Genomic DNA, 12,551 nt, shown 5'->3' on the forward strand with positions numbered 1-12,551 from the left:
TGATAACATGTTGTTAGCATAATATGACTTAGCATCAAGTAAACTAAATACCTATATTTTCTAACTGCAAAAGAAAAGTGAGTTTTGAAACAACCCATCAAAACCCAGTTTTACTATAAAGCTGCTAGCTCAATCAGCAATGGTGTTGAACTCTGACCTTTGGTGTCAGCATCAGTTATCTGCTCTTTGGCTACTTCCTCCTCTTCTTCAGCCATCGCCTGGAAGATTGCAGTCAGGAAGAAAAAAAGCAATTCACACAGTGGGCCTTCACTGTCATTTCCTACAAGAGCTTCCTCTAACACTTCTGTGAATAAAACGTTTAAAAGGAATTTAAAGTTCTGTCATGACTGAAGAAACAACTCCATTGGACAATAATAAACATTCAATCAACATGAGCCTGTGCGACTGCTCTCTCAAGTGCCTGTTCATGAAAGTAGATCCACATCTCATCTAAACCAGATACATCAGGATTTCAACACAGAGAAAAATGAGCCCAAGTCAGTGTACTAAAGACAGTCAAAGTTTAAAGTGGAGGCACAATTTAGCTACATTTAAAAATATAGTTTTACAGGAAGTGATGAGGAAGGCAGAGTGTTCTACCAGTCTACATAGCAAGTTCTGGATCAGCCAGAGCTATACAGTAATACTGCCTCAAAAATCAAAATAAATAAAAAGCCTATAAAATACACAATTGATTATTAGTGTTGCACTTTTCATGAGAGTTATGTGGGATGTTGCTTACCAAACAATGCCCAGGAAAGGTAATTGTCACTACTAGGTTTTAATTCTAACATTGTGTAGCTATTAAAATGTTCAAGTAAAATTGTTTAGATGCTCTTGATTCATAAGGCATTAGCGCTTCATGCCGTAAACCTACCCCCAGCCCTATTGGTCAATGTACTCCCTTGTTAAAACAAGAATGACAATGAAATCTGTCTCAGAGGCTTCTACATGCAGCTTAAAACTTTACTGGATAAAAATTTAAAGTTTGATTCAAATTCTGCCTCATATTGAACTCTATTATAAATATTTGTACAAAGTTTGTAAACCTGCAATTAATTATAAATTAGAAGTAGAAACTACTTGTCTCTAAGTTCTCACATGGCATTCCTCACTCATGAAGTGGATCTATAACTTCTTATGAGGGCCGGTAGCAAGGTGAGGCTATACAAGCCTAACAGTGACAGTTCTGCTTCCTAGTGGAAGTCACATGGAGGAGACGGAAACGTGCATGAAAAAGCCATGAAAACAACTAGCCAGTCACAGCTTCCTAAGATCTCAGTCTAGTCATTCTTGGACTGCCACCATATGGGAGACTCCAAAAGAGATGTCCAATGACCCTATGAGAGGTCACTTTAAAAAAATTATTTTTATGTTTTTTATTTTTTGCTAATTTATTTAGTAAACATACAAGACTATGTTTCTTAATGACATTTTCATGCACATATATAATTGTGTGTTTGCATTTCACCTCCCTACCATTCTTGATTATCTTCCTTTTTTTCCCCCTTTAGCTGGTCCTTTTCTGGCTCTATATTGTATCCCACCTGCTTTCATGGAATGTGTGTGTGCATGTGCATGTGTGTGTTTCCTGTACATCTTTAGTGTGCCATTTTTTTTTTTGTTAACTTGACACAAAACTAGACCACACAGGGAAGAAGAGGGAATCTTAACTGAGAGAATGCTTTCTTCCATAACATGGCCTGTAGTTATGTCCACAGGGTACTTTCCTGATTAATGGTTGATGTGGGAGTGCCCAGATCACGGGGAGTGTTGCCACCCACAGGCATGTGCGCCTGGATGGTATGAAAATGCAGGATAAGCAAGATAAGCAGGATAAGCAGGAAGCACTTCCCCAAGGCCTCTGCTCTAGCTCCTGTCTCCAGATTGCTGCCTTGCTGCCTCGAGTTCCTGCCCTCTCTCTTTGATGGGCTGGTGTGGAAATGCAGGCAACGTAACCCCCCACCCTCACCATGCAATTGAGACCCTGACTGAGACACTAGAAATCAAGTACCACACTATGTTGGAGTAAACTGGCACGAAGCAACAGGTAACTTGAGTACTTGCCTAAGGTTACTCCTTCAGGAAACTCATCTTGAAGATCAAAAAGTTCCCCAAATGCATTAAGGAACTCCAAAACCATCAGAGCATCACCAAAGACTTCAGGAGGTAGTCTAGTTTTCACCGGAGTTGGTTCTGGAAGTTCCTGCAAGGTTAAATAGTACATGTAATATCTAAAGGTTTAGATACTTTAGATTATTTCCAGAAGTAAATGAAATCCTTATTCTTTTAACTCAAATAAACCTAAATGCATGCCAGGCCACACAGTTATTGGATGCCAGGTATCACAAAGACTGATCAATTATTTTGGCAGAATAACCACTACCACAGTAACAATGCAGCTCTGGAAAGGTAAGAACACCTTCTATATATACATGGCTGTTTCCTTCTAGTTAAATGAGGAAGATGTACTTCTATCAAGAAACAAACTTCTCAGCGAGGTGTCTACCATAGACTTGTGGTCCCAGCACTCAGAAGGGTGGCACAGATGAACGGGAGCCAGGCTGCCTGGTCTACACAGTAAGACCTTTCTCACTGCCCCCACAAAGGAAAAATAACCCCACCCCACCCCCAAGTTGTTTTTTTTTTTTTTTTGAGATAGGTCCTCAGTTTGTAGACTAGGATGGCCTCAATCACACGAGATCCATCTACCTGTCTCTACCTACCAACTGCTGGATTAAATGCATGTGTCACCATGCCTAGCCCAACCAACCATTCTATCAGCAAAGCCGAGTAAGACAAATTAAACACATCTGTGTCAGGCACAGCACGTTCATACCTTAAGGTCATCACATTCCATGTCTTCTCTGGGTTTACTCCACTGCTTTAAGTATTCCATATATTTTCGTTTTTCTTCACGTAATTTCTCTCTTTCCTAGCAAGCAGGGTCAGAAGAAATTTATCAATCAATATTAACATCACCCCAGAACTGTGAATTAACACTGACGCTAGGTAGCTCAGCTGGTACGGTGCTTGCCCAACAGTCGAGACTGATCTTCAACACAGTATAAAATGAGGCTCGTGGCATATACTTGTAATTCCAATATCTGAAAGGTACTGACAAGAATGTAAGGTCATCCTTGGCTAGACAGAGCAAATGTGGGGCCAGCCTAGGTTATACCAGAACCTGTCTCAATTAAAAACAAAGAATCCCATGGGACTGGGGTCCATGAAGATGGTGGCTTTGTGGGTGCTGGGATCAAACCTGGGTCCTCTGCAAGAGCAGCCAGTACCCTCAATCAACCAGACCATCTCTCCAGATCTGTCTTTAGTTTTTAAGGCCAAAAATGAAGACTAGAAATAAATGAATCAAAGTATTGTTTGCTTGTTTACTTAATTTATGTATTGAGTGCGTATGGTCTATGTATGTGTGTGGGGGGTGTAGAGATCATTATCAGTGAATTCACTCATGTTCCACCTTGTAACTTTCAAAAAATTTTTAAAAAATTATGTGCATGTGCCTGATTATCTGTATATCTCATGTGGGCAGTGCCCACAGACGCCAGAACAGAGAGAGCATCAGATTCCCTGGAACTGGAGTTGAGTTGTGAGCAGCCCAACATGGGTTATAGAAACCAAGATCAAGAACTCTGTAAAACAGCAAGTGCTCTGGGCACCTAGCACCTGGCAGGCAGATATGTGAGTTAGAGGCCAGTGTGCAGAATGAGTCTACAGGATGAGTTCCAGGACAGCCAGGACTACACAGAGAAACCCTGCCTTTAAAAAAATAAAAACAGAAAGAGAAAAAGGAAAAGGACAACAAAAAACCCTAAGGTTGGAGAGATGCCTCAGAATTAAGAGCAGTAGCTGTTCTCAGAAGACCTGGGTTCAATTCCCAGCACCCACATGGCAGCCACAAGTGTCCAGTTCCAGAGGATCAGATACTCTCACACAGACATATACAGGCAAAACACCAACACACATAAAATGAAAACAAATCATTTTTTTAAAAAAAGAACAGCAAGTGCTCTCTTAACTACTAATTCATCTCTCCAGCGCACCGACTTAAAGATTGATTTATTTAATGTGTATGGATGTTTTGCCTCTGTGTGTCTCAGCACCACATGCATGTCTGATGCATGTCTGATGCATGTCTGATGCTGGTGGAGGCCAGAAGAGGATGACAGACCCTCTAGAGCTGAAGTTATAGTTGCTGTGAGCTGCCATGTGGGTGGTAAGAACTGAACTCAGGTCTTCTGGAAGAGCAGCCACTGCTCTTAACATGGAGCTGTCTCTGCCGCCTGCATTTTAAATTGAGTGAAGTCTAAGAGAATACAGATATATTGAACCTTAAAGTAGTAATTAAATTTTCTAAAGCAAAAGGGAGATTCATTTCTTTAAAGATTTATTCATGTATTCATTTACTATGTGTATAGCATTTTGCCTGCAATATATGCCTGCACACTAGAAGAGGGCATCAGATCCCAATACAGATGGTTGTGAGCCACCATGTGGTTGCTGGGAATTGAACTCAGGACCTCTGGAAGAGGAGCCTGCACTCTTAACCACTGAGTCCCCTGGGGAGATTAATTTTTTATCTGTGTTCTATGTAGGCTCAAAAATGTCAATGAAATGGTAAAAGAATTTAAAGAATTAGCAGTGCATTTAAAAATGTAAATTTATATTATATGTAAGAACCACAACTATACATACATATATATTTACTGGATACATTTAATATACTGAATACCTTTTCTCTTTCTATTTTAAGTCTTTCTTTTTCTTCTTTTTTCTTGAGTCGTTCTTCTTCTACAATTTTCTTCAATTCTTCCCTCTTTTTCTCTTTATCTTCTCTTTCTCTTTTTCTTGCTTCCAAAGCATCTGCTTTTTCTCGTTTTAGTTTGGCCTTTTCAAAAGCTGTGGGGAGGCCAAATTTAAAACTATGCCCACAAAACCAGAAATTCAGCTTATAAAAAAAAATCTAACAAAAGAGGCTTTAAAATAACTTAGGTTAAATGAGATCAGCAGAGACTCACAACTTCTTGAGGTAGATAACTGGCTAAACAGTGACCTACCCACTCTAGGACAAACATATCCTGCCTTTGAAACCATTGACACTAGAACAAGAATGACAATTAAGTAGTCTACTTGTTAAGATACGGAATCACATCCCACATAACCATAATGTATTAATCTAGAATCCCACCTGTGAACTAGATTCCCATGCACTCAAGCTGGGAGGCAGTGTCAGTAAAGGCCATATAACTCAGATGCCATGGACGCCTACAGCTTTTAGACCCTGACAACAACTTTACCTCAATCTAGAATTAAGCAGACTACTAGGGAATTATATATTTAGGAGAGATGAATAAGGGTCATTCAGAAAAAAAATGACCGTAATCTGTGAGGAGAAATACACCATTCAGAAATATTCCTCATTTGGGCCCAGAGAAGTATTCATTCTTATCCTTAAACAGTGTTTGGAGAGAATGTTAAAACTCACCTAGTGCCCTCATTTCCTCTTGTTTCAAAAGTTTGTCTCTTTCTTTAATAGCTTTGCTCCGACATCTTGCAATAGTCTGCTTACTAGCAATGTTGTCTTCCTAAAAAATAAATGAAGAAACTGAAGTGGTAAACCACAGAGACTACATAAGCTGATGGCCAGGTTTTCTTAGTGAGGAAAAAACAAAACAAAACATCCAAAGCTCTCACCAGAACTGCAGTTATAGCTCAGTGGTAGAGTACCTGCTTAGAAAACAAGCATCTTGATGTTGGGTTCAAATGCCCAGCACAGCAAAAAACAAAAACAAAAACAAAACAACAAACCCACACCAATTACAGTTTTTTGTAAATATTAAAACGAGTTCTAAGTATAAATGGATAAATTAGTAATTCTAATTATAGTGATCAATCTCCATACTTACATAAACTAGAAAAACATCCAATATTTTGGTAGTATATCAAGAGCAATAAAAATGATACACTAGAAAAATAATAAATGCTCAAGATTACTTTATAATCTAGTTGGTGGAAACATCAAATATGAAGGGCAAATATGTCAGAAGGATTTTTTTTATGGTTAATATTAAGCAATGCCAGATTTTTACTTTATTTTGGGGACAGTATTCTTGCTCTGAAGCTCCCTACTGGCCCAAGCTTTCTGTATAGACAAGGCTCAGATGGCCTCTGAGTTGCTGCCACTGTCCTGTCTCTGCCTTGTACCTTGGCTGGCTCTCTAACAATCATTCATTACTTCACACTGTAATATAACAGAACGTACAAGTCATTTTAATCTCTAAGTCCTTGGTAAGCACTAGGCCAGTGCTAAATAACAGTGATAAACAAGGCAGACTTGGTCCCTTCCCTCATGCACAGTTTATCAGGGAAGCTGGATAGATCTTAATAAATATGAGAAAGGTTATAACAGCTAAGGTTCAATGTTAACACCTTTCAAATCTTAAAATTTGGATAATTTGGAAGTGGAAATTCAAAACAGCTGAAAAAGATAATTACACCTAAACTAGAGCTAGGAAATAACAGTAACTAATTGGTCACTGCGGTGAAGGTTATTTGGAAGGAGAAGTACTTCTCATCTATACAGACTAGAGGAGCTCTGAGAGGGGGACAAGGGTGTGGTCACAAGAAGGAACAGCTGGATGTCTCCACTGAATGCTTTTCAGCAAGGAAGAAACAGTATCTGCCCTACTTAGTCTTTTTATAACACAGGGGACTCTTTCTGCAAACACTTACCATGAGCCTGGAAATGCCTGAGACTCTTCAATAAATTCTGAATTATACCAAACTGCTACTAGCAGCAGTGGAAACTTGTTTGCAAATCACTATAGCCATCAGCAACCTCTAGTCAGAAGAAAGGAACAAACCAGCATGTGTGGAAGGAGGGTAAGAGAAAACAAAATGCAGAAGGAAGGAGAATCCAGGATCAGAAGAATCCAAGCATGCTCCTTCCAGCTCTGGGACCTGCATAGGTTATTGGTTTGCCCACCTCCAGACACTCCCGTGGTGTCCTTGTGGGGGATGACAATGATCTGATGAAGGAAAATTGTTTACTGCTAAAACAAATAAACGCTGCCACTTCTCTTTCTACTCTAAAATCTCAGATTTACGGTGCATTCCAAGTCCCTCATTACACACCCTGAGTCAGCAGTAGACTGTTATTTGCTTGGATTTAGGCCGCCACTGTTTGGCTAAAGTGTAATTTAGTAACTATATAAACCAATTGATATTATTAGAGAAAGAATATTAGAACCATTTGATTTACAGATTGCAGCCTCAAGAATACACATTCTGCTGCATAGCCCATTAGATCTGCCCTGCTACGTGTACGATGAACATTCTGCAAACTAATGGCTGAGTCCCTTATAACCATGTTCATGTCTTAAGTTTCCTCCCACCCTTTTGCCCTATGGCTGAATGGCTTAGCCTCTATTCCATTGCTGCAAAAAGACACCATGAACAAGACAACCACTATAAGAGAAAACAGTGAGTTGGGGCTAGCCTACCATTTCAGAGGCTTAGTTCATTATCGTCAGGCAGCTAGCAGGCAGACGCTGGCATCCTGATCCATAGGTACAGACACACTGGGTCTGGTATAGGCTTTGGTAACCTCAAAGCCCACTCCCCAGTGACTAAGCATTCCAATATATGGTCTCACGGGAGCTATTACTCAAACCGCCAACTCTTGTGATTAATTCAGGCCTTTCTTAAAGCCCTCTAGTCAGAACTGCTCTGGATACTTCAGTGTTATTCTAATTTCCTGAGTTTTCCATCCCACTTGTTTTTCTTCATAACTGCCTGTATATTTATTCCTACCTTGGTATAAAATCTGCCTCCTGTGAACATGAATCCACACTGGAAACTTCATAAATCTCAATGCTGAGCTGAGCATCAAGGGAGCACACACTCAAATATTCTTATGAAGTAAAAGGGTATCCTTCTTACAGGTTATAGGGGTGACAGGAGCTAAACACTTCACTGATTGCAGTATTGCCTTATTAACAGCTAAGGGTAGTTTAGACTTTTTTTTACCTACCTGACCAAAAGATATTCGTTTGGGAGGTCTTCCTCTTCGTCTGTTAGCAGGACTGAAGATAAATGTAGGTGGATCATCAGGGAAGAAATAAGAAAAATCTTGCTCTGCTATGTTATATGTTGAAAAAGATGATGCCTTAATTAAAAACACACAGGGTAGAGTGACAACACATTAGTCTACTGTATACAATATGTTCAATATCTTATGCCCACTATTACTCTTGCTAAAGACTAAGCCAAAAACATTCTTTCAAATGCACATTATGTAGTTAGTTGGTTTTTGGGATCCTTTAAATAATTCATCAGAAAGATACCAGATAGAAACTAATTAAAGTTTATCATGAGCTGAGTACCGTGATACATGCCTGTAATCCCAGCGTTTGCAGGAAAGGACATCTCAGGGTTCAGGAGCTCAAGGTCACCTTGGCTTCACAGAAGCTTTAAGATGCACTTATATGAGGCTTAGCCTAACAAAAACCAAACCGGTGCCTTTCCACAAAATATCAACAATGTCTCCGCGGGGTTTAAATACTAAAAGCTATTTCAGTGTGCTTTTTAGATTTATTTTATTTTTAATATCAGGTGTTTATGTTGTATGGGTAGTACATATATGAAGGTGGGTGCTGGAGTTACATATAGGCAGTTGCAAGCACCTGATGTGAGGTGTGGATGCAGGGAACCAAATTCAGTAAGAGCAATAATTACCTCTTAACAGTGAACCATCTCTGTAGATACATGTTTTGTTTTTACCAATTTTGTCTAAAGTTTTCATATATATATATATATATATATATATAAAAGCTTTTTTTGAGATAGGCACTCAGTATCTACTTCTGACTATCTTTTTTGCTTTTTAGATGAGACTGGTCTTGAATTTGAGCATTAGCCTGACTCTGGCTCCTGAGTACTGGAATTATAGGTATAGCATGCCTGGCTTGAAAATATTCAAGTTGTACATTTAAAAACCCTGGTATTTTGCTTTTACTTGGCATATAATAATTGCATATTATTTATAAAACATAATATAATGTTTCAGTACTCCAATAAATGTCTTTCTCCTTTGTGCTGTCTTATTTGTTTTGGTTTTTCTGACAATCTCTCTGTGAAGTCCAGGCTAACCTCACAGGTAATCCTTCTGCCTCAGAGTCCTGACAGGATCACCACCACCTGGCTCACAGTAAATCTTTCTCAACTGTTTTCAAACTACTGAACATTTTGAGTCTTTGTCATGGCTAAGTGATGACTTAAATACTTTATATATTAAGACAAGTTGGTCTTGATAAAAGCAGAAATTCAAATTTCTATAAAGTTCCAAATAAAAAATTAAGTCAATTTTATTCTTACCTGAGCTGTAATGTAAGGTTCTAAGATATTCACCACATTTGAGATTTACCTTTTACCTTGTATCTAAAATTTGTTGAACAATGTTTAGAGTATGTTCAACCCCAGACTTTCTGACTTAGTGGACAGATTACAATTTTAACCTCAAAGACAAATGTCACTCACAGAATGGCCCAGGAAAACAAGGCTACAAGATGTCAGTACTAACAAAGCAGAAGAGCTCTACCAGACAATTTATATGCTGTATTGGGAGAACACAAGTTTCAGCATCTAAAATCCTGTGGATTCTGATCATTCTAACAGATCGAGAACCCACGACATTTCTCCATTAGACTCTACCAGGATGATCGTGTACTCATCATGAGTACCAGATGGCTTCTTCTCAAATGCAGGACGATCACACTGTTCTGGAAACGCCCAGAGCCTGAGGGTTTCATATTTTTAAAGTTTTTTTTTAATGTTTGCAAATATGCAAGAAGATATCTTGGGGGCAGGGGATAAGACCTAAATCTAACTGTGAAATCCATTTACACAGGATACTGGACAGGAAACTTGAATGTAGTATACCACATTCAAACTTATGATTCTCTTACCCAGCATCCTGAGCTTACAGCATGCACCATTGCACCTGACCTACATATCCCTTTACATACATGAAAGGTTATTTGCATGATATTTTGAAATATTCTGAGATGTATTTATTCCTTTATTTTATGCATATAGATGTTATCCCTGCATGTATATCTGTGCACCATATGCATTCAGTGTCCCAGAAGGCCAGAGAGGATTCTGGATATGCTAAAACTAGAGGTAGACAGCTGTGAGTCATCATGTGGGTCTGAGAATCAAATCTGGGTCCTTTGCAAGAGCAGCCAGTGTTCTTAACTGCTGTGTCATCTCTCCAACTCCTTTATGACACTTCTGTATGTATCCACATTTAATAGTGTAGGCATTTCCATACACAGAGTTCCTTCAATAATCAACAAGGCTTAAAATAAAAAAGCTTTAGGACTGAGAGCATTTTTGATTTTCTAGGTAGGGATGCTCAACTTTATTTACTTGGAAAAGGCCAAAAATGTTTTTTTATACTTTAATAATGCTTTCAAGTTTTTATATGGCAAACATTACATTTTAATCATGTCAATGTTCTCAGTCTCCCACTGGGATGCTTATGTATTCTAATAAATTTCAGTTCTTTATTGTATCCACTGCAGGTGTTGTCCATCCAGTGCTTGCCCTTGAAAGCTGCCTGATGGCCTTTTTACCTGTGGCCTCCACTGTCTCTCGGGAGCTGCAGATGCTGCTCTCTGCAGCTCTTCAGTGTGCATTGTTACATCAGCCCCTGTCTCGTTTCATGTATACATGCATGTACAGCTAGCTATGTCTTCAAATGGCTACCCAAGTGTCCTGGTTTACTTTAATGAATAATTTGCCTTGTTCCTAGATATCTGAAATAACATTTTTAAATATAAATTTTTCTTTTCATTTCTTTTGTGATTTACATTTGCATACAATGAAAAATATACCTTAAGCACCAGTAGCTGATTTAAATGTATGTTTCTAATCTGTTCTTCTGCACATGAAGTGTGCTTACCTGTACATGTATGGGCCAGAGGTTGACAATGGGTGTCTTTCTCTATCAATCTCCATTTTTTATTTGGGACAGGGCTGTTAGGGATTTGTTCTAATGCTCTGTCTTAATTTGGCTCCCAAAAGCCAAGCTTCCAGAGGCTGAGGGTCCCTGCCACCACCTGGCTTTGACTGGTAATAAAGAATTGCTGTACAGCCAACGGCTGGGCAAAGAGACAGAGGTGGGACTTTTAGATTGGTGGGCAGGGAACTCGGGGGAGAAGAACAGATAGAATCACCAGGAAGGGGGACAGGGGGCCCGAGAGGTAAGATGTAAGGTCCAGCCGACACCTAAGAATCAGGGTAAGCGGCCACTCCCCTGATAGGGTCTGAGGCAACAAAGATAAAGTATAGATCTAGAAACTGTTAACTAAGGCTTACCAGAGGGGTGTGTGTACTAGCTGTGGGAAGGTCAGGAAGTGCTCAACCATTGAGCTAGTGAGGCTATCTATCACTCTGTGTGTGTGTGAGTGGGAGGGAGCTCAAAACAGTTTAACAATTCACCACCATACAGGGCAGGGCCTCTTGCTGAACCCCAATCTTCCCCTTTGAATGAGATCAGGGAGCCCATGAGTATCTGGAATCCTCCCTTCCCTGCTTCCACCCCTAGGACTGGGGTTAGGGTTAAATACTGCTCCACCTGGCTTCTCCAGGTTGCTAGCTTTCTGAACTCAGGCTCCTAGGCTTGCAAAGCAGCACTTCACCCACCGAGCCATCAGGTCCATCTGCAACACACACATGCTTTTCTATACAGAATCTCGACATGTCTCAGCCTAGCATCAAAATTACAATCTTCCTTCCTGTCTCTGCATTGCAACTATAGGTATACATTATATGTCTGATTCTTTATTTTTATAGTTATTTATCTAGTAGGATTTAAATAGTACACATTAAAAACTAATTTTACAATTTTTGACTTTTTATTTAATGCACAATGGAAGGTCTCTAATGTCTTGATTTTCAGGGCTGAGGATGTAGTTCAGTTGCTGAAGTGCTTGCTTAGCATGCACGAAACCCTAAATTCAGTTCCCAGCACCATACATAGGCGTATGTCTATAATCTAGCATGTAGGAGGACACAGGAGGACTGTGAGTTCAAGGCCAGTCTTAGACACATAAAAATTTTATTCTCCTTCTTAATGCTCATAGTAAAATCTAATGTATGGGGTTCATATTTGGTCTAGAATGCCTATGGTTAGTTCTCTTACTTGAGCATTTATTTAGCACTATCCAGAAGCCTTCTGTTCTCTGTAAGGCAGATAAAATACTTAGGTCATTAAACAACTCTCCAAGTGCTCCACCTGTTTCCACTGCCTTAGTTGATCATCTATATCATAAAAGTGGCAGTAACTGACCACCTACTAGTTCCAAAACAGTAGCCAATGCCACAAAAAATACTTTAAAAAAAGCACTAAAGATTAGCTCCCCAGATAAAAATGAGAGCTATTTAGGCCATCTTTGAAATATCATTCTATCGTATCAATGTTACAAATTTATAATACTATAATTTGTTATTTTATTTCTTCCCAATAT

At 39.3% G+C, this 12,551-nt stretch overlaps 1 protein-coding gene across 1 annotated transcript in view; it reads right to left on the bottom strand.

Annotated features, from left to right (window-relative positions):
• The window catches only part of Baz1a (bromodomain adjacent to zinc finger domain 1A), a 90,755-nt gene that overhangs the window by 34,713 nt on the left and 43,491 nt on the right, over window positions 1–12,551 (bottom strand). The window contains 6 exon segments of the mRNA XM_032907744.1: window positions 158–304; window positions 2,068–2,206; window positions 2,840–2,935; window positions 4,751–4,917; window positions 5,504–5,603; window positions 8,051–8,185. Of these exon segments, the coding sequence (XP_032763635.1) occupies window positions 158–304; window positions 2,068–2,206; window positions 2,840–2,935; window positions 4,751–4,917; window positions 5,504–5,603; window positions 8,051–8,185 (784 nt within the window).

This window comes from Rattus rattus, chromosome 7, assembly GCF_011064425.1.
Source record: "Rattus rattus isolate New Zealand chromosome 7, Rrattus_CSIRO_v1, whole genome shotgun sequence".
In the NCBI taxonomy this organism is placed as follows: domain Eukaryota; kingdom Metazoa; phylum Chordata; class Mammalia; order Rodentia; family Muridae; genus Rattus; species Rattus rattus.